General features: G+C 40.4%; 1 protein-coding gene across 5 annotated transcripts in view; it reads left to right on the plus strand.

Moving 5' to 3' along the window:
- Window positions 1–24,978, plus strand: part of fam184ab (family with sequence similarity 184 member Ab) — a 206,115-nt gene that overhangs the window by 118,530 nt on the left and 62,607 nt on the right. For all 5 annotated transcript variants that reach the window (XM_040018045.1, XM_040018043.1, XM_040018042.1 and 2 more), the window contains 4 exons: window positions 6,819–6,941; window positions 8,103–8,264; window positions 10,727–10,848; window positions 24,676–24,826. In XM_040018045.1, the coding sequence (XP_039873979.1) occupies window positions 6,819–6,941; window positions 8,103–8,264; window positions 10,727–10,848; window positions 24,676–24,826 (558 nt within the window). The remainder of the gene's footprint in view (window positions 1–6,818; window positions 6,942–8,102; window positions 8,265–10,726; window positions 10,849–24,675; window positions 24,827–24,978) is intronic.

Raw genomic sequence — 24,978 nt, forward strand, 5'->3', positions numbered from 1 at the left:
AAATTCAAATTCAAATTCAAATTTTATTTGTCACGTACACAGTCATACACAGTACGATATGCAGTGAAATGCTTGGACAACTGCTCGTGACCTAAAGAAAACAAAAAAGGAAAAGGCTATGAATAAGATGGGAAATAAATATGAAAAATTAAAAAGGGAAATAAATATGAAAAATTAAAAAGGGTAAATTTGACTAGGAAGGAATAAAATATAAATTAAGGTTAAAAGTGAAATAACTGTACAACACAAATTAGAATGAAGGGTAAATTTAACTGAGAAAGAATAAGATAAAATATATAAATTAAAGTTGAAAATAAAATAACTGTACAACAAAATACACAATATAGAACTATATAAGAATGTATGAAGAAATATAAATAAATATATACACAATAACAGCAGCTGTACAAATATTAACTGGAAATGAAGAATATAGTGTCCAGTGTTGTGCAATCCACATTATGTCTTATGCAGTGCAAATATGCTTAAAGTGATTTAAGTGATGAAGTGAAAACAATGTCCAGAATGTCCAGTGTGTGTGTAAGAACTGTATGTGTGGGTCAGTACTGTGTGGTGGTGTGATTGAGAGACCGTATCGCCTGCGGGAAGAAGCTCCTCCTCAGTCTCTCTGTGTTGGTCTTCAGGGAGCGGAATCGCTTTCCTGACCTCAACAGAGAGAACAGTCCGTTGTTGGGATGGCTGAGGTCCCTCACGATCTTCCTGGCCTTGGTCCAGCACCGCCTGCTGTAGATTGAGTGCAGGTCAGGGAGCTCGGAGCGGATGGTGCGCTCAGCTGATCGCACAACCCTCTGTCTGTCCTGCATGGTGCTGTTTCCGAACCAGGTTAAGATGTTTCCCGTCAGGATGCTCTCTATGGTGCACGAGTAAAAGTTCCTGAGCACCTTGGAGGGCAGTTGGAAGTCTCTCAAGCGTCTGAGGTGGTAGAGACGCTGATGGGCCTTTTTCACCACGGTGTTGATGTGACAGGACCATGACAGGTCCTGCGTGATGTGAACTCCGAGGTATTTGAAGCTGTCCACTCTCTCCACTGGGCACTCGTTGATGACAGGGGTCTGGTAGTTCCTCTCCTGCTTAGTGCTGAAGTCCACTATCAGCTCCTTTGTCTTACTGACGTTTAGAAGGAGGTTGTTCCTCTGGCACCAGTTCTCCAGATTCCTAATCTCCTTCAGGTAGGCCGTCTCGTTGTTATCAGAGATCAGGCCCACCACGACGGTGTCGTCAGCAAACTTGATGATGGTGGTGGAGCTGGTAGTGGCCACACAGTCATATGTGTACAAAGAGTACAGCAGGGGGCTCAGAACACACCCCTGGGGGGCTCCAGTGCTGAGAGTGGTGGAGGCTGAGACATGTCCGCCCATCCTTACTGCCTGTGGTCTGCCAGTTAGGAAGTTGGAGATCCACTGACACATAGATGAGCTGAGTCCCAGATGCTCCAGCTTGGTAGTGAGTGTGGAGGGAATTATGGTGTTAAATGCAGAGCTGTCATTGTTGTAAAAGGTGCAATGAAAACAGTTGCTGAAGCATAAATAAATACAAGTTGATATTGGATCATTTCAGGAGATGATCATCGGTGGCATTTTTTGTGCCTAGTATCGAAGAATACTGCACCAACAGAATAGCTTTGTATCTGATATGAAACAGTGAAATTGTCTCCTAGGATTACAAACTGGGCTTGGGACCAATTTAATGAGCCTATGGTTTGCTGTTCCAAATCGCAGCCTACCACTGATTTGACTGCAGCCGTGGCATGCAGTTCCACCAGCCCGAAATAGCCTTGTGATGATGCCTAATCTCAAGAGTCCTTCATTCCAGTCACACAGCCATGTGAAAGCAAGTGATCAAGTATTCTCTTGCATCAAAGTTGCATAATGAGGATGTTTTAAATGATATTCCACTGTAGACCTGATCAGATGGGAAAGCAGCGCTAAGAGAAGACTGTTATTATTTCTGTAGTTATAGATATGCATTCCATACGAAGACTTTCTCCTCCGTGGCTCTGTGGGATTTTCACGGCTGTGGGATTTCCATGGCTTCCTATTCCCTCCCACTGCGTTCTCAACTGCACAGTAATTTGCCATTGTTCAGTCCTGTTCATGATTATGCTGTCAGCTCTGTGTGCAGAATTGTTCAGATTTAAAGAGTGATGGGGAGGAGGATGAGGAGGGCGACCAGCAGCATTCATTCCCGTCTCACTCACTCACAATTTTACATCTTTTCTCCAAAAATGACAGAGCAGACAGATGAGAAGAAATGAATCTTCATCACCTAATTCTTTTGTCTGATCCAAGTTTCATCACTTCTAGTTAATCATCTTTTCTTTCATCATCTTCATTCTTTCATCACTTTAAATTATAATGACAGTTGTCTGTGAGGAGGCTGCATTTTGAATTTAAATGGATCTATTCTGCCTTTGTCTCACGCTCTAAATGAAGCTACCTGGCATGACATTAATCCTTCTGTGTCATAATCACTGACTTTCTATAAAAGATGGACAGTCACTGTGACATCACCCCTTTAGTTAGTTCTGTTCTGTTTTAACATCTTGAGTTGAGAATTTTGTCCATCTTAGTTTAAATAAGGTGGAAGCCACAGTGTAAAACACAATGAGCATCATGTTGTATAACACACTGCTCCCCAGGCGCTAGATTGGTGGCTGCCCACTGCTTCACTGAGTGAATGGGTTAAATGGGATCAATAAAAGATACATTATTATTATTATAAAATAAGACTTGGTCATTAATTAGAGACCAAAAACATATCAATAAACTGTTTACTGAGATATTAAATGTGGTGAAAAGTAAGTTCATTTTGCCATGCATAGTCTGGCTTCTTTTTACATTTAAAGAAGTTGCAGGTCTTTGCTTCTTTTATGAGAGCTGGAAGCTCTGTCCATCTTTTGTATACAGTCTATGGAGCCTATAGATATGTCTTTATTATTTCCTTCTCTCTTATTATTTCTTATTTCTTTGTTATTTTTTGCACCATTTGACTTTGTCTGTTTCAGCACCAAACAGTCTGCAATTCACACAATATTCTCTGATTTTTAAGGTTAAATAATAGTAAAAAAAAGTTGGACTTTAAAACAAATGTTTTTTTATCTAGAAGTTAGTTTTTGTTTTCTTTGAAGTATTGAAATACTTCAATGTTTTTTCTTAATACTTGAGTATAGTGAGAATCCCCAAGGATTTTTAAAGTTAGAGCTAAAGTGCCCCCCCAATTCTTAGGTTTCTTGTAAATTCAGCAAACTGAGGCTGGATCACGAACCCGGTCAGAACGCATCTGGTCAAATACAATTTTACCTCCTCCTGTATATCCTTCTGTATTGGCGGCTGTTTCTGCAAATACAGGAAGTTTTCAGCCTTTGATGGAAGGCGAGATGTCCCTTTCCTTATTTCGACCAGGCCGGCTTGTTGACCCAGTCGGCCCTGCAGTGCAGGCTCTCACCGATTGTGTGCCCCCAGAGTCCCATAAATTGTAGAAACCTGCATATGCCCTGTGATAATGAGATGCTTTCTAGCAACCACACCAGCTCCCCTTTCTAACACTGGTGCACAGCACAAATGTACCACATCTTATGCCCAGACTGTGGCCTCTTCAGCCATCTGTAAGAACTCCCAGAAAGACTGTCGTACTTATCTTACTGTGATGGCTGATGAGTCATTGTGCCATATTCAGTTTAATGTTTTTGTTTTGTGGTTTGCAGCTGAATAGTTGGTGAAGTCTCCTTTTAATGGCACGAAAAGGAGGGACCATAATTTATTGGCACTGAGTGAATGTAGGCTCACTTATTCCCCATTATTGTGAGTATAATTTTCTCAGTATACTGTCACTAAATGATTGTGTAACTCTTTGGTCACTGTTTGTTGCTGTTTGTATTTACTGTGCAAGGAACGGGGCTTGCAGACTAGCTTTGGCTATAAATGCATCTCTTGGTTCATGTTGCATATTGTGTCCTATAATAATAAAAAATAAATAAACTACATATAAAATAAATACAGTTCTCATACTGCTACAGAGTTATTCTGTGTCCTGATTTTTGTCCTCATTTTTCTCTGCAGGGGTCTGGGGCAGAAGCAGGCTCCGGGCAGAAAATAGAAAGATGCAGCTCTAGTTTAGGGTTATGTTTTGAAGTCTTTTTGGTATATTTTCAGTTTTTTGCAGGATTCACAGCATCTGTCAGACTAATTTGAGCCTTTGTGCTGTGGGAAGCCAGTAGTGGAGCAATGTGTGATGTTTTAACTGGTTATGTTGGTGTAAAATATTACACATTGCAGAGGGTTTTTTTTTTTTACACATGCATTCTTGTGTCATTAAATATTCACTTTCTATGCAAGGTGAGCTAACAATTGTAACATTTGTCAGAATGACAACAGAGAAACTTTCCATGCTCTAAGCAGAGAGTGGAATGTAAGAAGTCATGAAGCATTACACATGAATTACTGTGATTTTTCACTCTTTCTTCCATTCAAATACATTTTTGTAAAGTCCCATTCATTTTTATGGGACTCTGTCACACTTGTCAGAGTGTTTTTGCACGCCGTTACAAACTCCATCCTCCTGTGTAATGAATAACGGTGGCAAATTTTATTTGACATTATAGCAATTTCCCTGAGCTCTAATTGTCCTTGGAAAGTAGCAATCATCGCTCAGTATAACAGAAACCATTCCCCATTCATCAGAAGACATAATAAGCTTTATAGTGGTGACAATTGCAAGAGCGCTTTCTCTTCTGACTGCCAAGGACAATGAAAATGTTTGAAGTATATTTAGAAATTTGTACAGATGAATGCAGTGAATGTAATGTCAAACAAAGGAGAGAGAGGGAGGCAAGTTCTGGATCTGGATCTGGATCCTTCTTTAGTCACCAGTAAAATGTATCAACAAATGTTTGATGGAGTGACCTGAAATTTGGTTCAGATACACCTGTAGATGAATTGTAGTCACCTTATTAATGCCTCAGAGTTGTCTTTTTACAGCACTGCAGTAAATCCATAACTACAGTGTTGCTATATAAACTCCACTGTAGACATGTAGTTTCTTAGAAATGTAACTTTATGTCATGTCATGAACTGCAGGCAAAGGGAATCCAAACGTAGATATGTGGAGACAGGTTAAATCAAACAAAAGCACGTTTTTATTTCAGCTGATGGAAAAAGTCTAAAAAAAGTACATAGTATGGATGGATGGAGGGATGGATGGATGGATGGATAGGTAGATTAAAAAAACACAGGTTAAGATAATCAAACGCAGTGAGGCAGCAGGGGAAGTAAAATTAAACACAAGACACTAGAGACAAAAGACTATCAAAATAAAACAGGAAGGGAAAATTGTTAAATGGTGAAATGCAGACACATAAAAGGTGGGTTGACACAAGAGAATAAGACAGGAAATACTGAGGGAACAAATTAAACTCTAAAACTAAAACTAAATTTATAACAAGTACTACAGACTCCAAAATACTCAAGCAAAAATAAAAATCAGTTTAAAAAAAAAATCTATAACACCAAATAAAAAACTCAACCTCAGTCATTCAGAACTCACAATCAGACCTGGGAACAAGAAATGTCCACATAACAAATCTTTATCTAACATGTGCTTTAGCCACACCTTTTTTTGTACTCAAAATACAAACGTATGTATTTAAAACACAACATTGATGTTTGTTATGATGTATTAAAATTTTTTATCAGTACTGGTGTAGTGCAACACCGCTGTATGCGCTGTTTTAATAATCTGTGTATAGACTCCATTTTTTCTCTCCCTCCCACATCAGCTTGCTGGCAAACAATGACACGTCAAGTCTACAGCATCTCTACATCAAGGCTAACATTCATTTAGTAAACATGAACTCACAGTAATGTTCCCATTAGCATCACTTTGTCTGATGTTAAAGATTATGTCTGCTAAACCTTTGGTATAAAACTTTGATATAATAGCACAGTTTTGGTGAAACTCTTAAATGAAAGAGCGACTGCCTTGGCTTTCAGATTGTTTTAGATGTGGTTTGCAAAACTGACTTTCAGTTAGGAAATTCTAACAAAAACCTTTGCAAAGGTTTTCTCTAACCTCTTCCACCCTGGTACATTCACTGAAGAGGCCACTCAGGACTATTACGACTGAAATAATTGTAGTAACTTTTTGCGCTTCAATGCAGTTTGAAACTTTTTGAGTTTTAGGTGGGAGTATGTAGAACATGTGCAGTAACATCAATGTTTCCTGGCTCATTATAAAGCTGTTTTTTTATTAGCCTGATGTAAAATTGTAAGTATTTGCTGGTGTTTTTCATTTCTTATAATGGACTGGTGGCACAGTTATGCCGATTTTGTTGTATTTCAAATTCCTCTCAAGTGTCTCCTATTCATTGAGCCCAAGGTTGTTCATGTTGGCCTTCGGTTTTGCAGCTTTTGCTATATTTTAGATTAATTGGTACTCAGTAGGTTAGTGGAAAAATGACTTGCTGTTTGATCGTGACCGTTTTTAACAAGATTTCATCTGAATTATGAATAATTTCTGCCCTGACTCGTCTCTCAGATATTGCATTACCTGTATGACTCAAAATCTTTACAGACGCTAAATACCGTGAATACTGATTAAATTTAACTTCGACCTTCAACTAAATCATGCACGACTCGTGTACCGTTTCCCCTTTATGTGAGTCACTTATCTGAGGGAAACAGATAAGGGTTCAAGGAATCTTCAGGCGCAAAAACTTTTCATCCGAGGTCTTGAGCTCACTTTGGCTTTCTAAGTTTCCCTGTTGTTTTTGACAGTGTTGTGTTATTGATCGTTCTCCACAGGAGCTGGAGCAGCAGTTTGAGAGGGAGCGTCAGTCACTGGAGGAGCAGAAGACGCTGCTCAGGCAGCAGCTGGATGAGCTGAGGGAGGAGCTGACGTCCAAACTCAATGCGGCCACTGAGGAGGTGCGACACATTGACTTTGTAAAGCTTCTGTTCAAGTGTGCAAACAATATATTGTGGTAAATACGCTGCTCAAAAAAGTTAAAGGAACACTTTGAAAACAGATCAGAAGCATCTCAATGGAAAGAAGAAAAAACTGTAAGGTTTAAATTTTATTCTTGACCTTTTAAATCAGTTTAGTGCCCGTTCTTGAGATCAGATGAAGCGATGTCCTTGAGCACATGGAGTTTCTTTAAGTATGTCCACACTTTGGTAAAAGTTTAGATTTTTTTTTAAATACACACATATACTATTACAGTTGTTTTAACTTCCGGTCAGTTCTCTCACCACAGAAAGTTTAAGAAACCTACATCTGAATCTTGAGCTTTTCAAAAAAATGTGTTCCCAGAGTGTTAAAAACTACTTGCTGTTTTTAAGCTGAAGTAAAAACACATTTCAGTCATGTTAGCCCCTGAAAAATGAGCTGAGGATCGCTTCTAAGAGTCACAGCTTCCTTAAAGGACACAGAAAAATTAAGTGTGTGGAAAAAATAGAGCTTGTAAACTCAAACTGAGCCCAGGAGAGGAGGTAACTGGGTTCGAGATTTCTTTTTATAAAACTTTAAACCCAAAGCTTCAGTTTTAATTACTTTTGAACCTGACTGCACCTGAGCAGGTCAGATCAGCTCTGCTGCAAAACAACAAGACTTTAGTACTTGTGTAGTAAAGTAGCTGAACAAGAAAGAATAAAGATGAGAGTTTAGCTCAAATGATTATGAATGAATTAAATTGATTGCATATTAAAACACTGAATCAGTAAATGGTTTTCAGTTTCAAGGTTTCCTCAGTATAAATCTGCTGCCACTGTTTGTTGTTTTTTGGGGTACTTTATGCAAACATTTTTAGCCACTACTTCAGACATTTGGGGAAATTAATATGTGATGCATTGCAAAACTATTTTGCTATGTTAGCAAAAAAGTATATGGGCTTGGCTCATTTAAAAATCTGAAATGGAAACAGTCATTGAATGTATTTTTGATGGAAATTCCACCTCGCTGAGCCTAAAATGCTGATGTAGTTTCAAGGTTGGTGCCACACTGAGCTACAGCCTGAAGTGTAACAGAGAGGCGGGTGTGGACAGAGTCTATTCTCTCTGCCTCACTCTGTCTGTCTGTCCTCCCTGCAGGTGTCTCGGCTGCAGCAAGAAGTACAGCAGGGGGAGAATGATATTAAAACAGCTGAGGGGCAGATCTCCACACTGAAGGAGGCGCAGGACAAGCTGCTGGAGGAGCTGGATGCTACACGGGCCCGACTGAGAGAGACCAGCAACCTGCTGACTGCACTGCAGGTCAGGCAAACAAAGCACACGTCAGCCTGGGCACTGAACTTTACAACAGCATACTTAACCTCAAACATCTTGATGCATGGTCAAACATCCAGGTGAGGAAATCCCAAAAGCTTGATTCTGTTTATCTGGACGTAGTGTTTTCAGTGGGAGAAACATTTCATCACTCATCCGAGTGACTTCTTCAGCCTCAACCAACTGCAGGTTTCCCCAACCTTATAAACAACTGCTGCCTAAGCGAAAACCCTTAGTGTTCCCTTATTTGTCAGGAGTATCGGAACAGTTGTGACGCGTTTTCTCTCAACACTGCATCTCTATGGCTTTCAAACCCCCAAACACGCTGCACCACTAATTGGCCCATCCTGAGGATCGGGTCCCCCAGCACAAACAGAGTAATGTAGTGTACGCTGTTAAGATTTCCATGATTTATACATTGGGGAAACCAAACAACCTCTGGCAAAGCGGATGGCACAACACAGAAGAGCTAACTCGCACCTATTTACACCTACAGGCTTTCACTCTACAGTCTTTCAATGATGAGGATGCACATATCCTGGACAGGGAGGAATGCTGGTTTGAGCGGAGAGTCAAAGAGGCAATTTATGTGAAAAGGGAAAGAACATCTCTGATTTGAGGAGGGGGCCTAAGGGTACATCTTTCACCATCTTAAAATGCTGTGATTGCAGCCATTCCCCATCTCTCTGTGAGTGGTATTCATTGCCACTGATCAATGGTCATTGATCAGTGGTTGTTGATCAGTAGCTGTTGATCAGTAGCTGTTGATCAATGGTCATGACAATTTGTATATTAATTTGTATGTTAATTTGTATATTATATTCATTCTGTGGTGCTAGTTTCAGTCATTATGCTAATGTACTGTTTATAAGGTTGGGGAAACCTGCAGTTAGCTGAGACTGAAGAAGTCACTTGGATGGAAACGCTACGTCCAGATGAACAGAATCAACTTCCTGGGATGAACCTCGAACCTTAACTTATCTGTGAAGCAACAGTTCACTCTAAAATCAAATAAACATTTTTTGTTTTTTTCTGTGCTGCTATTTATCCATAAAGATTGTCCTTCTCCTAAGCATTATGTAACCAGGTAGCATTTTCTTTTCTTTGTACTCATCAAAGTGCTAAAATAATATATTTGAAACACTGCAACAATGTCTCTTTTTAAAAATTAGTGGCCTGGTTTAAAAAAAGAAAATCGTAAATTTTGTTGTAGCAGTTTCTCCTTTTCTATTTTTAGCATGGCTTCTGTGTCCCTGCTGTGTTAGGATGTTAGGATTGACATTGCCAGAAGCCAACATGTTGTGCTGTCTTTTAGCAGTGTCACACTACATAGCTTTATTTTTTTGTCCTGCAAAAAATCCACCTACGAAGCTGGATTCTCTCCTTAAAAAAGGAAAAACCTGATTGAAAACTGGGCCTAATATCCCACAATGCTTTGTGAAAGGCTGTCTATAACTGATTGTCACTTTTAAGGCATCCCATACTGGCCTTCCTTGTGTTGTGGAAAAGCCTGAGAGATGAATGAGAAGAAGGAGAGCAGTTCACAAAATTAACATCTACAAAGCATAAATCATATTTTCATTTAGCTTATGACCTCACATTATCCTTTACATAGAGTATGGAGGATCCAGTGCAGGAAACATCTGACTCAGCTTGTTTTTGGGCATGCAGATTGACCACTGACACCATCATTGAGATTAAAGTTAATTTAGATAAATTTCATAACTTTGGTTTCACTAAGGTGCACACTGGGGCACCTGAAAATTTGTAGCTTACTTACACCCTGTAATTAAGAACATACATTCCGTTCTGCCTTGTCAGACACAGTTGGTCCCCATAAACCTTAGTTTGTTAAGAAAAACCAAACATCACAGTTCTACACAAAGGTTACAGCACAGTCAACTCACGACAACCTGTTTAACGAGCAGGTAGTGCAGAGAAATTCAATAAGACCAAATGTATGCTGATGTAAAAGCAAAGAAGTAACTTTATAACATTTTTCAGAATTTTGCACAGGCTGTTTAACGGGCCTGAACACGAGAGCGCAATGGATGTGTAGAAAGTTCCATAAAGACAGAAAAGACAAAATAGTAATGATGCAAATCATAGTCTTTGAAAACAGAAAGTGTCTAATGGTGAATACACGGGTCTCTCTCTCTCTGCACTCAGTAAAGGCGTAGGCTGCTCAGTCTCACACCACTGCTGAAATTATTCTGCCTTCAGCAACTTTTCCTTTTTGTTGCTTCCCTTGTTAGCTGGCTCTTTAGCTTGCAGGTGCTGTGAATGTGTGCATGACTGGCATTTAGACAGCATGCACGTCAGACCAAAACTTCAGCTAGGCAGGTCAAAACTTGTTGAGAATCTTAAGTGATGTGCACACCACAGAGTTTAAGTGTAACATGTGATTTAGACTGCAATGGTGGACTGAAGCCAGTGTGTCCTTCTCTCAGGGAGAGCTGGAGACCCAAAAACGTCAGCATGAAGCCAAACTCATCACCACCAAAGAAGAAGAAAAACATAAGATGGACAAGATGGCTCTGGAGCTGGAGCTCAAATGGACTGAAACACTCAGGTGTGTGTGTGTGTGTGTGTGTGTACCGGTTTAGATGTCTTTGTGGGGACCAAAAATTAGATGTCAATTAGATGTCCTCAGTAAGATAGAAAAACAAGAATGTGTGAATGTATTTTAAATGGAAAAGCAACAATAGCATCCTCCGTCTTCATCTTTTCTTTTAACAGAGTATGAAATTGAGAACAGATGGGTAATTTCTGTCTTTTTATTTACTTATTTTCATTTCCTGCTGTTAGTAGATTAAACACACACACAAATGCACGTAAACACACACACACACGGGTCCTGCTGCTTCCACCGTTGACTGTGACAGAGCATTAGTCTTGGTGGGCTCTGCAGCTTTTCAGCTCAATCCAGTGTTAAAGCCCCCAGTGTTAAAGTCTCTGTTAACGTCCATAGACCTTTGAAGAGTGATTATTCAAAATCCTCTCAGAGTAAAATTGACTGTTTTCAGGTGTGAACTGATGTACTTTTCACACAGTTGCTAAATGACTCTGTTAGAGTTTTTGTCAGGATTCAACAGCATCTGATGAAGTCTTCCTTTTGAGGCCAAAGTGAAAGTGCTGCGGTAATCGTAACATCTCATCTATACCTCTGTTTCTGTTTGTGGAGTTTTGCCTTGAAAGTTCATGCACACGCTTTCTTAAATCGATAATTAATTCCCTCCATTCATAAGTTCCACATCGGCAGTTATTACGCAAAGGGTATTGTGTACTTTGTGACAAATAACTACAAGGGAAGGGCACAAGAAATAGTGGCAGGCCTGAAAAGCTTTCAACAGCATATGAACAGTATCTGAAAACACCTAAAGCAATAGAAAAAAAATCCAGCACTGACCTGAGACAGGAACTACTGTTCACTGAAGCTTTCTAAGAAATGGTTTAAGTACAAAGGTGACTCTCACGAAGAGGAAAAGGAGGAAAGGTGAGTTTTGCCAGATTACTCAAGAACTGGACTGAAAATAATTGGAAACATGTCTTATGGAGCAATGAATCCAAATTTGAAATTTTAGGTTCAAATCTGCATCAGTACTTACTGATAAGGTCAGGGGAGAGTACAATAGTGAGTGTCTGTAAACATGTAAAGCCATGGTGGCTCTGTCATGGTTTGGTACTACTGCGTTAGAGAACTTGTCCAATTTGATGGAATTATGAACACAGAAAAGTACAGTTAGATTGAGCGAGCACACAATATAACCTGGAAAGCATTTGACTGGCAACAGCTTCATCTACCAGCATGAAAATGATCCCAAACAAAAAGCATATCTGGGTAGAAAACACTATCAGCCTTGAACTACCTCCTCAGAGCCTGTACCTCATTATTAGTGAACAGAACAAGCATCCAAAGAAAAACTCTGAATGTCCTACAAGACGTCTGGAGAAGTATTCCTTAAGACTGCTTAAAGAAATGACAACAAAAAACTTGCCTAAAAGAGTTCGGGCTTTAGGCATACCTAATATTGACTTTCAGGCTTTTTAGAGTACAGATATATACTTTTACATATATATGAATATTTTGCAAAAAGGAAGTAGTCAGGAAATCCCATTAATTGCTGATATTTTAGTGTGAACCAGGTCAGTTCTCACTGAATCGCAGATTGATTTTGCTTCCCTGAACTTCTCATGGCCTTTAGTTTAAGACTTCCCTGAATAGTCTTAAACTAAAGGCCAGAACAACGAGGATAAAGCATCTGTCAGAAGCTGGTCTAAAGTTTCAAGTGCCTAACATGCTTCTAAGATCTTATGTATAACCAGGACAACCTAGCACGGCCTCATCTGCGCTTTAGTCTGCTGATCCGCCGAACCTCTTCTGCTCATTTGGTAATCCAGAGAGCTCGTTCCGTGATTACACTATCACAGACAAACCGCCTGTTTCCACAGTGAAAGGGGGATTAAAGCCAGCCTCCTTTATTCAGACGGCTCACTAACCACAGTGTACTCACCCCAACCACCAAATGAATAGACGTTCTCCAGGGAATAAAGAGCTCAGTGCATAGAGACAAAGGAAGGTGAATGGAAGCTAATGAAGAGGAGACCGAGAGGAGGAGAGCGACAAGTGCTCTGTATAAATATGCTGGTCTATATTTATTTATTTATTTTTAATCCTACAGTGCGTTCACCTTGTCTTTGAAGACTGAATGTCACCTAGTCTGTGGTTTATAAAGTATTTAAGTGAATTTGCTGCAGAGAGTTTGTCAGCACAGCAGAGGGAAAATGAGAAGATGTACTTTGCATCAGGTCTGATCATTAATATCACAGCAGAGCTGCTATTACAGCATGTGACACAATCCCCCCTTTTTGTTTTTGTCATTTTTTTATTTAAACATCCTCCTCATTGGAAGCACCTTAAAATGTAATGCAGAAGGTGAAATTAGCCAACTGTTTGATATTTTTGTGAAGGAGGAATTCTCTCTGTTAAATAAATACTGTTATCAACCAGAAAAATCATACTTCTGGGGAGGTATAAAAAGAAAGAAAAAGCTGCCAAGAGAGAGGCCGCTGACAGATTTAGGTTGTGATGATTGTCAAGATAAGAGAAGAAAGATGCAGCTTCAGTATTTTAACATCAATTCTCCTAAATTTAATGCAAGACTTGACACCTATTGGCCTTCTATTTATGTGCTTCTTAAAATTTGTCCCTCTCTGTTGATGGGGAACATCAGGATAATATAAATGCGTCAGTATGCCAATATTTCTGTTTTGGTCTTTTGCACCTTCACTGAGTCTTCGGGTGGTTTGTGTGCTTTATTGTCTTAATTCATTGTTCACATGCGTAGGAAGCTTGAATTGTCACCACTTTCCAGTTGCTGTCACTCATGATAATCCTTAATACTAATTCTATTCTAGTTTATCCCCTACACTCTTAAGAAATAGCAGTACACTAAAATCCCACATCTGTCCCTACTTGAATGCATCTGTTATACTTTAAGGTGACTTTGTGTACCTTACAGAGGTGTGCCCAAAAAGGAAAAGTATTTTAAATTATAATATCAGAACAAAGTCTGTGATGGTCCAAGTATTTCAACAAGCAAGTATTACATTTATTTACTGCAGATGTCTGCAGTAACGCTGGAACACTCTATTATGGTGAAAGGACCTGAGTGTTAGCGTGAAGCTGTTAATTTACTGGTCGATCTGTATTCATACCATCACCTATGGCCACGAGCTGCGGGCCGTGACCGAAAGAATAAGACTGCAGACACAAGCAGAAGTGAGATTGCTCCAAAGACCATCTGTGCTCTCCCTTAGAGGTAGGGTGAGGAGCGGCTGCTCCCCCACCTCGAAAGGAGCTGTGGAGGTAGTTTATCTGATCCGAGCTGGACGCTTACTGGTTTTGGGCACGTCCTAGTGGGAGGAGGCCCTGCAGCAGACTTGTGACACACTTGAGAGATGATATCTTTCAAGGGGCTCGGGAATGCTGACTTTGTCCAAGGAAACGATGAAGTAGGCAGCTGGGGAGAGAGAGGCCTGTTTTCTCTGTTAAGGCTATGGACTGGACTGGCATTGTTGGGGTGTTGTTATTATACAGAAAGCACATAATCTAATAACTAACCAACGAAATTACAACTGAAATCAAATTGTATTTTCCACATTTCTTTTAATTTGAAAGGGTGTTTGCAACCTTCTTGGTATCTCGACATGTTTCAGATCATCATATTATACAGAGATAACTCAGGTAATACAAAACGTAGTTTTTACCTCTCTGCCTTAAACGCTTGACGGGGAGTTATCATCACCCTCCCGGGTGGATGGCGTGGACCTATGATTCTGAACACAATAACTTAAGAATGAGGCAACGTAGGGTTTTTAAATTCATAGCTTAGGTGCATCTATTACAAATCTCATCTACCTTGAACTCAAAGGAAAGATCAAGCATCACATTTTCTGAAAATCACCTTGGATTATCAAATTTATACCACAGGAGCATATTAGGAGGCTGAGGGGTAGTACTAATGGCCACTTGTATTTTTAAATGATAGTTTCATTCATTAAGTGGAAAAAGTTATCCAAACCTACGTGCCCCAATCTGAAAAAGTAATTGCTCCCTGTTATTAAATGATGACTTATAATTTCCTGTAATTAATTTAATTTCAAAAACCAAAAGAGTCCCATTACATCTGGCATAAAACTAACACAGCATTTCATAAAATGATCATCACACCAACAGTTAAACATGGTGGTGGTAGTAAGGTGGTTAGTACCTGGACGACTTGTTGTAATTGATGGAACCGTGAATCCTGCGCTGTATCAGAAAATCCTGAAGGAGAAAGTCCAGCTATCAGTTCATTGCCTGATGCTCAAGCATACTCAGGTTATACAGAAGGACAAAGATCTGGATCCACCTCTGGATGACTCAAAAAAACTATCTCAAAAAACCCTATCCCGGGCAGGGTAAACTGTTCCCTCAATGTTTTTCTCATAAGGGTCTTCTGAATCGCTCTTTGTCTGGTCCCTCACCCAGGACCAATTTGCCATGGGAGACCCTACCAGGGGGCAAAAGCCCCCAGACAACATAGCCCCTGGGATCCCTGGGACACGCAAACCCCTCCACCACGATAAGGTAGCGATTCACGGATGCCTCCTGGGCACCTCCTGGGCGAGGTGTTCCGGGCATGTCCCACCAGGAGGAGGCCCCGGGGCAGACCCAGGACACGCTGGAGAGATTATATCTCTCAGCTGGCCTGGGAACACCTTGGTGTTCCCCCGGATAAGCTGGAGGAGGTGGCAGGGGAGAGGGAGGTCAGGGCTTCTCTGCTTGGGCTGCTGCCCCTGTGACCCGGCCCCGGATAAAACGGGTAAAGATGGATGGATGGATGGAAAACATGCAAGTGTTCCAAATATACAAAAAGACGAACTCATCAAGAAGTGGCAAAAACTTTTTCTCAGCACTGCAGGTGCATTTTACTTGATTTGATCATCTGAAAGCCTCTAAGTATGCACAATCAGATTCAGATACACACAAAAAAAATGAGTGCAAAGGAAAGAGTAAGAGTGAAGTGGGGTAATACAAGAAAGTTAAGTAGAGAAGTAGAAAATAAATTACAGTCGGGCAAGAAGACATCTTTGGGCCGGTAGATCGAGGAAAAGACAGAAATATTAAACAATATCAAGTGTGACCTTTACAAAGAGCGGGGGCATTAACTGATTAAACGAACTCCGAGGCTGAGAAAAAGAGCGTGAAATGAAAGTCAGAAATCAGCAGGTAGTATGACTGCAAAGGACTGCATGATAAAAGGAAAATGTGCAGTATGAAATACCATTGTTCAATACGCGATTTAGTATGACTTGAGATAATAAAAAGTATTGAAGTGTGTGTATCCTAATACAGATCCATCCTGCTTTAATAGGCACGCTCACGAGGAAATGAAATCAATTATTTTGAACCTTCTTTTAACGGACTAAGTTAAGTGTTTGCATCCTGAGTGCGAATACACAAGAAGTGCTTTTATTCACATCTTATTTACTGCATTTCAGGGAGCACTTGCAATGTATTTATTGCTTATATTCATATGAAAGTGAAAACAGGATTTATTGAAGGGCAGTGTAGATTCTGGAAGAAATGTATCAGAAAAAGTACAATTACAGTAGTGGATAAAATAAATAAGTGAAAAATGTTTTTTAATGCGAACAGCTGTCTCTGTGTTACAGTTCCCTGTAGATATTATACCCAGTTATTGCCAGTGATAACACTGGAGGTAGTGGACAGCTGATCAGACCCTAAAGTAAAAAATACTATGACTAGTTCAATACAAGGGATGTCTAGTTCATTTTTCCTCCTAATCCCAATATAAAAACAAATTTAATCCTTATTTTATATCATAATTAGAACCAGCCAACTAATACTGAATATCTCACAGTGGTGGCAGATTAATATTGGCCGAAAAGTAAGTCATTGTAAATGTGCTGCAGCAGGAAGCCTTGGGCAGAAGATGAAAACCTTTCTCCATCTCTGCTGTGACTGAACTATTGATCTAAAGGTCACTGTTTCAGCCAAAAACTGCCTCCGTTGACCTGCAAAATGTCACTGAATTAGATCAACGGCGGACTTTTAGAGGGGGTCAGTGATGCTAACTTATGCATCATTGGCCTGCATATGCATTTTTTTATTTTAGGAAAATGGAATATATTGACAGGTCCTGATTTTTAGTCCAGTCTTTGTGTAATTTGGCACGCTGTGAGCACAGATGCCCCATTTACCTGCTGTTCTAATCTTCTGTTTATGAGGAACAGCCAACCAGAGGATATACTCAGGAAGAACTGTTTTTTTAGCATGTGGCTAAAATGCATTTACATATTTTATTTATATTTATTTATATTGTAAGGTAAAAACCCCACAGTGGAAAAATAGCCTCCCCCTCCAACCTGTCCAACCTAAAACTAGGATGGTGACCTGAGTGAACATGACACCAGCATCTCCCTGCTGTGGCAGTTTAGCTAAATGTTAAACAAACATAATAGTTTGGCACCAGATATCCCAGAAATATTGAAATTAATTCTACAATCAATGACAAAGACCAGCTGCTTGGACAATGTTATTACAGCATTTGTCCATGTTACATAAAACTATACTGCTTTGTTGAGTTGCTACAGTCGTAGCAGTTTTATGATAAAGAGACTGCACGTACCTCTTTAGCCCTTTATTGCATCTTTTAACAGACACGTCCTCTCACAAAGTTCCTGCAAGGTATGAGTCTGCTGAATGTTACAGCAGAGTTTGTGGCAGATGCTTCCAGCAGGGTTTGTCTGCAGTTGTTTGCGTTCAAGGATTTACATCTAAACTCTGAACCTCTGCCTGTGCTATGACTTTCAGAAGGTAAATAGCGGAAGGACAGCTAATATTTAATTACCCACATCATCCTGTAATGTGAGCCGGCTGTTCTTTAGGGGATAATTTTATTAATGTGACTCCAAAACTACGACTTTCTCTTTTTTTTTTCTTTCTGTGCCGTGAACCTGCTTGTTTAATATTGAATAATAAATAAATCATCAGCCACTCATTATTAAAATGTCTGCAGGCACCCGAAACATAATCAGGCTAAAGTTTATATTGTTAATGTCATACTAATATCTTTTTTAAAAAAAAATTCTAAAGTGGAAAATCCAGTAAATGTTTTTAGATCTGAGTTTGAATTTGTACTGTTGTTGTTACTTGTATAGAAAGTATTCTGCAAGCAAACTTGCAGACAAGTGGTTACTCCATATATTTCTATTTCTGTATTTGTTTTTACACTTCACACCCCATCAGTTCTCATTATCAGTGTTATCGCTTACATTTGCTGGTTTGGAAATGTCCGGCCTAAATACACAAGAGTACACGTAAGAATGGCAAAAAAGACAAAAGGAGAAGTAAGACCTCCACGTTTTGGCCTACCACAGGGATTTAGCACCACATAAGTTGATGCGCGTGTTAGCTTTGCAATGGGTCTCGTTGCCTGGTGCAAATCAGAAATCTGTCAAAGTACCAGCAGCCAAAATGTCTCGTGCGACTGGCAGCTGCTTGGAAATCCTGTGATGCAGTAACTGTGAGTCAGCATAAGCCTGCTGGCTGGTTTCCCTCACAGTGGGCTTTTACACAATATACATTATACACATTAAATTCAGGTCCACCTCATTGTTCTTATTTCAGACTCACAAGCAGCAGTATTGACTCTTATAAATGATAAATATTGAAACAGCAGCATCAGTTGGCTGAAGCTGTGGTTTGTTTTAAAGGTTTGTCAAAAACATATTTTTGTAGGCAGCATTTTGTTAAACATTCTTCTTAATCATTCTCTGCTTGTATTAAATTATTCTGGGCACGTCTCCTTTATGTGAGTATGTATGTAGGTTCACAGATTTGGAATGGAGAGCATTGGAGTCTTTTGTCAGCAAGTTATAAATATGCAAAGACCTTGACTGTTACATTTTTTCTTAACTATATGATGTATGTGTTTAATTATGCTGCAGGGATGTGTGGACTTAAAGAATGAAAAACAGCAGACAGGATGTTGATGAATTTGCCCCTATGTAAACTAACTAAATCACATAGTTCTTAGAAGTTCACTATAGAAGCTAAACTACACTGTATGTGCAATAATAATAAACATTAAAAGGTGAATATACAGTCTTTGTGCAGTACTGTGAAGAACTCAGTACACCTATACTACTTCTAATAAGAAGCAGCTAGGTGCTGCTAATCATATATACTTGATTAATTGAGAATCTCTATAAAAGCAGAACATTTAGCACGTTGTTGGAGAAAGGAGAGAAAGCCTCTTCCCCTTGAAAAAGAATGTGACAGCACAGCTTTAGTTTAAAATGTTGCACCTGAACGAACCACGAGCCCTCTGGAAAAATGTCCAGACGAGACCAAAGTGCAGATGTTTGGCAATAATGCACAGCACCGTGTTTGAAAAAAACAAACAAAAACAAATGCAGGATATCACCGCAAACACGTCATACTAGCTGTTGAGCACGGTGGTGGAGTGGTGATGATTTGGGCTGGTTTCATAGTAGGGCTGGGTATCGTCACTGATTTCTAGAATCGATTCGATTCGAATTCACAAGGTCCCGAATCGATTCGATCCACGATTCGATTTGATTTGATGAACATTACCTAATGCTGCTGAAGCGAAGCAGAGAAAAGTTACAGAGGTTTTATTAGAGACACAGCTAATCATTTTTGCAATTTTGCATAATTTTAAAAAGTTTAAATTTGTTCAGTAGCCTATTGAACAGCACAAATTAGGCTTTCTTTTCAGAAGTAAGTAAAAGTGAAAAAAAGACAGCTGCTGACAGCGCTGTAAATAACGGTAGATTGGTGCGTAACAAGCAAGCGAATAATGCAGAAAACAGATTTTTAGACGGGAAACTGTTCTTGAAGTATACAGAGAGAGAGAGAGAGAGAGCTGTGCATGAAGTGTGGTGGAAGCAAAACAGCAAACGTCAGAGGGAATTCATGACGATGTTTTTGTGAAGCGTAGTTTGGATCTTCTTTTGCAGCTGGTTCGGTCAATAATGTTTGGAGAGAGATAAAACTAACAGCTTCAGAACCAGCTCAAAAAAGGCGTAAACACAAAGCGCGGACCCACTGAAACATCAGAATCAGCGAGCTGTCGGCTTCCAGCTCCGACCATGTCCGTGCCGTCAGGTGAGAAAGGCGACATCTCACTGATTCTGATCCGTCGGCGGGTCCACGCTTTGTGTTTACGATTTTGTGCAGAATCCGCGTACCTGCTCTCATTTACTGTTTTAGCTGTTTGGTGGTTCTTGAAATTTTGTGAGGTTTAACCTGAGATTCTGGCGTTTCGGGCAAAATAAATTAATATTAAAAAATCGATTCAGGATTTTAATGAATCGATATCACGTTATCCAAGCCAGAATCGATTTTAATCGATAAATCGATTATCAAAACCCACCCCTATTTCATAGCTACCTGGCACCTGGGTGCCTCGGAGACACTGAGTCAACCACGAACTCTTCTGTGTACCAAAATATTCTAAAGTCAAATGTGATGCACTTGTCTAAAGCTTGGCCCAAACTGGGTCATGCAACAGGGCAATGCACTGCAGCAAATCTACAGTAAAGTAGCTCCCTCTGCAGCTGGATCCTTAGCTTCCTGTCTGACAGACGCCAGGTGGTCAGACTGGGCAGCATCACCTCATCCCCCGTTACACTGAACACTGGTGCTCCACAGGGGTGTGTACTGAGCCCTCTCCTATACTCACTCTACACCTACGACTGCACAGCCACTAACAGCTCCAACATCATCGTGAAGTTTGCGGACGACACTACAGTGGTGGGTCTTATCACCAACGGTGATGAGACTGCTTACAGGGAGGAGGTCAGCGCCCTGACCCACTGGTGTCAAGACAACCATCTCACCCTCAACGTCGCAAAGACAAAGGAGTTGATAGTGGACTTCCGGAGGTGCAGAGAAGTACACACCCCCATCACCATCAACGGCGCTGCTGTGGAGAGAGTGAGCAGCTTCCGGTTCCTTGGAGTACATCTGGCTGAGGATCTTACGTGGTCAGTACACACAAACAAAACAGTGAAGAAGGCGCAGCAGCGCCTCTTCTTTCTCCGGAGACTGAAAAGATTCGGCATGAGCCCCCGCATCCTCAGGACCTTCTATCACTGTGCCATTGAGAGCATCCTCACTGGATGCATCACCACCTGGTATGGCAACAGCACCGCCTACAACTGCAAAGCTCTCCAGCGAGTAGTGCGGTGCTCTGAACGGATAATTGGAGGTGAGCTTCCCTCCCTCCAAGACATCTACAGGAAGCGGTGCCTGAGGAAAGCGAGGAGGATCATCAAGGACTCCAGTCACCCCAGCCATAAACTGTTCAGACTGCTTCCCTCAGGAAGGAGGTTCTGCAGCATTCGGTCCCGTACCAGCAGACTGAGAGACAGCTTTTTCCATCAGGCCATCAGACTGCTGAACACGTCATAGACACCTCAGCTTCACTACTGGAACTTCAACATTATGCACTCCACACTGTATATAAATGCCACTTGTTTTGCACATATTCAACTCTGTATATTTTATATATTTTATTATTATTATTATTATTATTATTATTATTATTATTATTATTGTTTGTTTTTGTTTTTTACTATTTAATTTGTAAAAATGTGTATATACACACACACACACACACACACACACACACACACACACACACACACGAAAATATTTAGTATACACATCCAGAAATGCATACACTATTATATATTGTACATATATTTATTAGTTTCAGGTCGGCCATTCTTGTATTTTGCTCGTTTGTGTTGTTGTGTTTGCACATCTCTGTTGCTTGTGGGGCTCGCACACAAGAATTTCAATGCAAGGCATGCATGCGGAATACAGTAAGTCATGAAAGAAAAGAATCTGTCATAGACAAAAATTTGCATATGTTCAAGTTAACTAAACATACAGTCCTAAACCCTGTTTAGGACAACAACAAACAATGAGTGACTTTTTTCTGTATAGTCCTTAGTTATGACAAGTTAAGAATACCTTCATCTAGTGGGATGTTTTGAAAAAAATAGTGTTTTTATGTACAGATTGTGATGATTGAATTATGTGGCTGATTTGTAATTTTGGGTGTTTATAAGTTATTAACCTTTGTTTGCAAATCTTGGGAAAAACATCAGGTTGGATTGTTTATGGTGCTACTGTGGCTCTGGTTTCTTGTTATTTAGGTTTCCATGTCACAATAATAAAATTAACAAAATGAATGTATACAAGCATAAAAGGTTAAATTTTATTGCAATTTAGAACACAAAAAAAAATCATTTATGCTTTAAAAGGTTTATTTTTAATTTTCTTTGATTATCTTTTAGCCTATTTGGTGGACAGTGCAGAGGGTAGACAGGAAGGGGGTGAGAGAGTGAGGGCGAATGACACATGGGAAATCTTCTGTCTCAAATTGCCATAAGGTCCCTAGCCTTTAGTGTCCGGGTCGCTAGCTCAACCAGGTGAGTTACAGTGGCGCCCCAGTTTGTGAAGCACATTGTAACTGTGTGTTTTAAAAGTACTGTACGAACAAAGTTCTTGTTAGAATGATTACATATTTTGATCACACAGTAAATTATAATGTCACACGCACCTTAAATGAGCACATGCGGCTCATATCTGCCTGTACAGATCCCTGAATCCAGCCAATTATCCCACATTTGATCCGGATATTCCTTCCATCTTTGAAAGTTCCTTCATCCCTTCATGTTTTTACCTCTTTCCATTTGCCCTCGGCTCTTCTTGCACAGCAGAGAAGAGAAGAGAAGAGCAGAGATCTTTGACGCCTCAAGTCTGGATGTGTCTGTGAGAGAGCAAGAGAGAGGGAGAACGTCTGCTTTATGCCGAACGAGGACGTGAATGATGACACGTGTCAAGTGTGCCGCATTATGAACGTGACTTTGTGGTGTGTGACTGCATCGCTGTGTGTGTTATAGCCTGCCTTCAGTCTGACACTTTGCAGCTCTCGAAGTGAGAGAAAAAATGTGTTTGCCTGGATACTTCATTTAACAGCTGCCATTTCAACTCCCACACAGCTATCACATTGGCAGCGCGCAGACACACACACTGCCATTCGCAGAGCTGTTAGCCGAAGTGTTGGAGAGTGATGGGCGCTCAGTGGAAGCTGTGTTGAGGTCTAATGATTCAGGACAATTTATTGTTCCCATAAAGGTGTTATAGAGCTCTCTGAAGCACCTTTACTTTTCAAGCCAATTCCTAGCTGCTTGTTTGAGTCTCTTCTTTCAGACTTTGTTGTCATCTCCACAAAATCAGCCTAAACCTAACACACAACATTTGGGGGAATTAGCTGAATTCTAGTTCCTTATTTTCCCAGAGCATACCTGTTAGATTTATTTGATACCCTCCAGGCAATCCATAATTTCAGTTCAGTCAAGACCCCTGTAGACAAAAGAAGATTAATATTTATGACTGGAGTAATTCATTTTTTGGCAGCTCCGTTCTGGGACCTTGCCACCCTTCATTATGCAGACAGTAAAAACTGGTGATGGGGAGGGCATCAGCAGGAGCACAGAGAAGATCAAGCATCATTGACAGCAGATTTCAGATTAAGTCAGATAAAGCGTGAAAGGAGGAGCTGGGGTTATTTATATAGCACCAATTCACAACAACAGTCCCCTCAAGGTGTTTTATATTGTAAGGTAAAGACGCTACAATATTAGATAGAAACCCCAACAATCACATGACCCCCCATGACCAAGCGCTTGGTGACAGAGGGAAGGAATAACATCCGACAGAAACAGGCTCAGGGAGAGGCAATGTTCTGCCACGACCGGATGGGGGTGAGGGGAGGAAGAGAGGACAAAGGACACACTGTGAGAGAGTGATAGAGATGAATAAGAACTAATGATTAACTACAGTAGTGGTGTATGAATACACAAAGAGTGAAAAGAGATGAGTGAAGAAGAAAAGCTCAGTGCGAGGAGCCTGATTCAAAGTAGAGGGGCCTGATTCTAGAGTACAGGAGCAGTCTGAGACCAAAGTGATCTTTTAGGATAATATGGTGCTACAAGGTCTTTAAAATATGATACGGGCCTGATTGTTCAAGATTTTATATGTAAGGAGAAGGATTTTAACATCAGTTCTGGATTTAACAGGGCGACGATGCTAATTTGGGAGGAATGTGCTGTTTCTAGTCTCTGTCAGTACTCTCCCTGCAGCACTCTTGATTGACTAAAGGGAGGGACTCCCCCAGGGAGTTTTTAGAGAAACCTGGCAGAAGTGGGTTGCAAAGTGGCTTCCACACTAAAGCAGTAGGCCCTATATTAAATTTGCCACCTGAATCTATAAGAGGGTATCAGCTGACATGAGTGGGCGTTAAAATTATTTTATCTGTGGTCACTGCTGGGCTTGACTGCATGCCCTGATTGAACTAACGCTGTGCTAAATTTCTTGTCAGCACAGCACATAAATCAGTTTGAGAGTTGACACTTAATCAATATAGGCAATCCCCCAGTTCCAATGATTTATGGTTATTCACTCACAAGAAAGAAGTTTGAGGAGGTTCCCACTGTTTTCCAAAAATCAAATTTCCCTCTTACAAACGGCGGTAAAAGTGCTGAAATGGAGCGTCCTCTGATCTAAGCTACCTGTCAGTAACGCTGCTGCTGAAGGGTCTTTATTGAGCTCACTAAGATTTACGTGATTCCTCTGTCACACTGTTTTACTCTCAGGTTTTCTGGAACTTCGCAGTTCACAGATTGAATTTGTGTATTTTTCCGCACAGGTTTTGTGAATCACACTGGATGATTAATAAAGCGCCTGAAACATAAACGCATATGTGTTTCATTTTGTGCTGTGCTATAGGCAGGAGTGTAAGAAGCTACGTGAGGAGCTGAAAGAGGAGCACGAGGAGGACAAAAACTCAGCCTTGGCTCAGCTGGCGCAAAGCAAGGAGCAGGAACTGAGCAATGCCAGGGAGAGCTGGCAAAGGAAAGTGGAGGACCTGCTAGAACAGGTGAGGCTCTTCCCAATGGGAGCACAAACAGTGCCGCCCATCCTTCTGTTCACTTTACTGTCTCTGTGCAAAACACTAAAAGGGCACATATTGAAATGTTAAGTGAATTTTGGTGTTTATGTTGTGTTTTGGGAATTCAGGAAGTAAATATT

This window comes from Simochromis diagramma, unplaced genomic scaffold (assembly GCF_900408965.1).
Source record: "Simochromis diagramma unplaced genomic scaffold, fSimDia1.1 OVJJ01000802.1, whole genome shotgun sequence".
Taxonomy (NCBI): Eukaryota; Metazoa; Chordata; class Actinopteri; order Cichliformes; family Cichlidae; genus Simochromis; species Simochromis diagramma.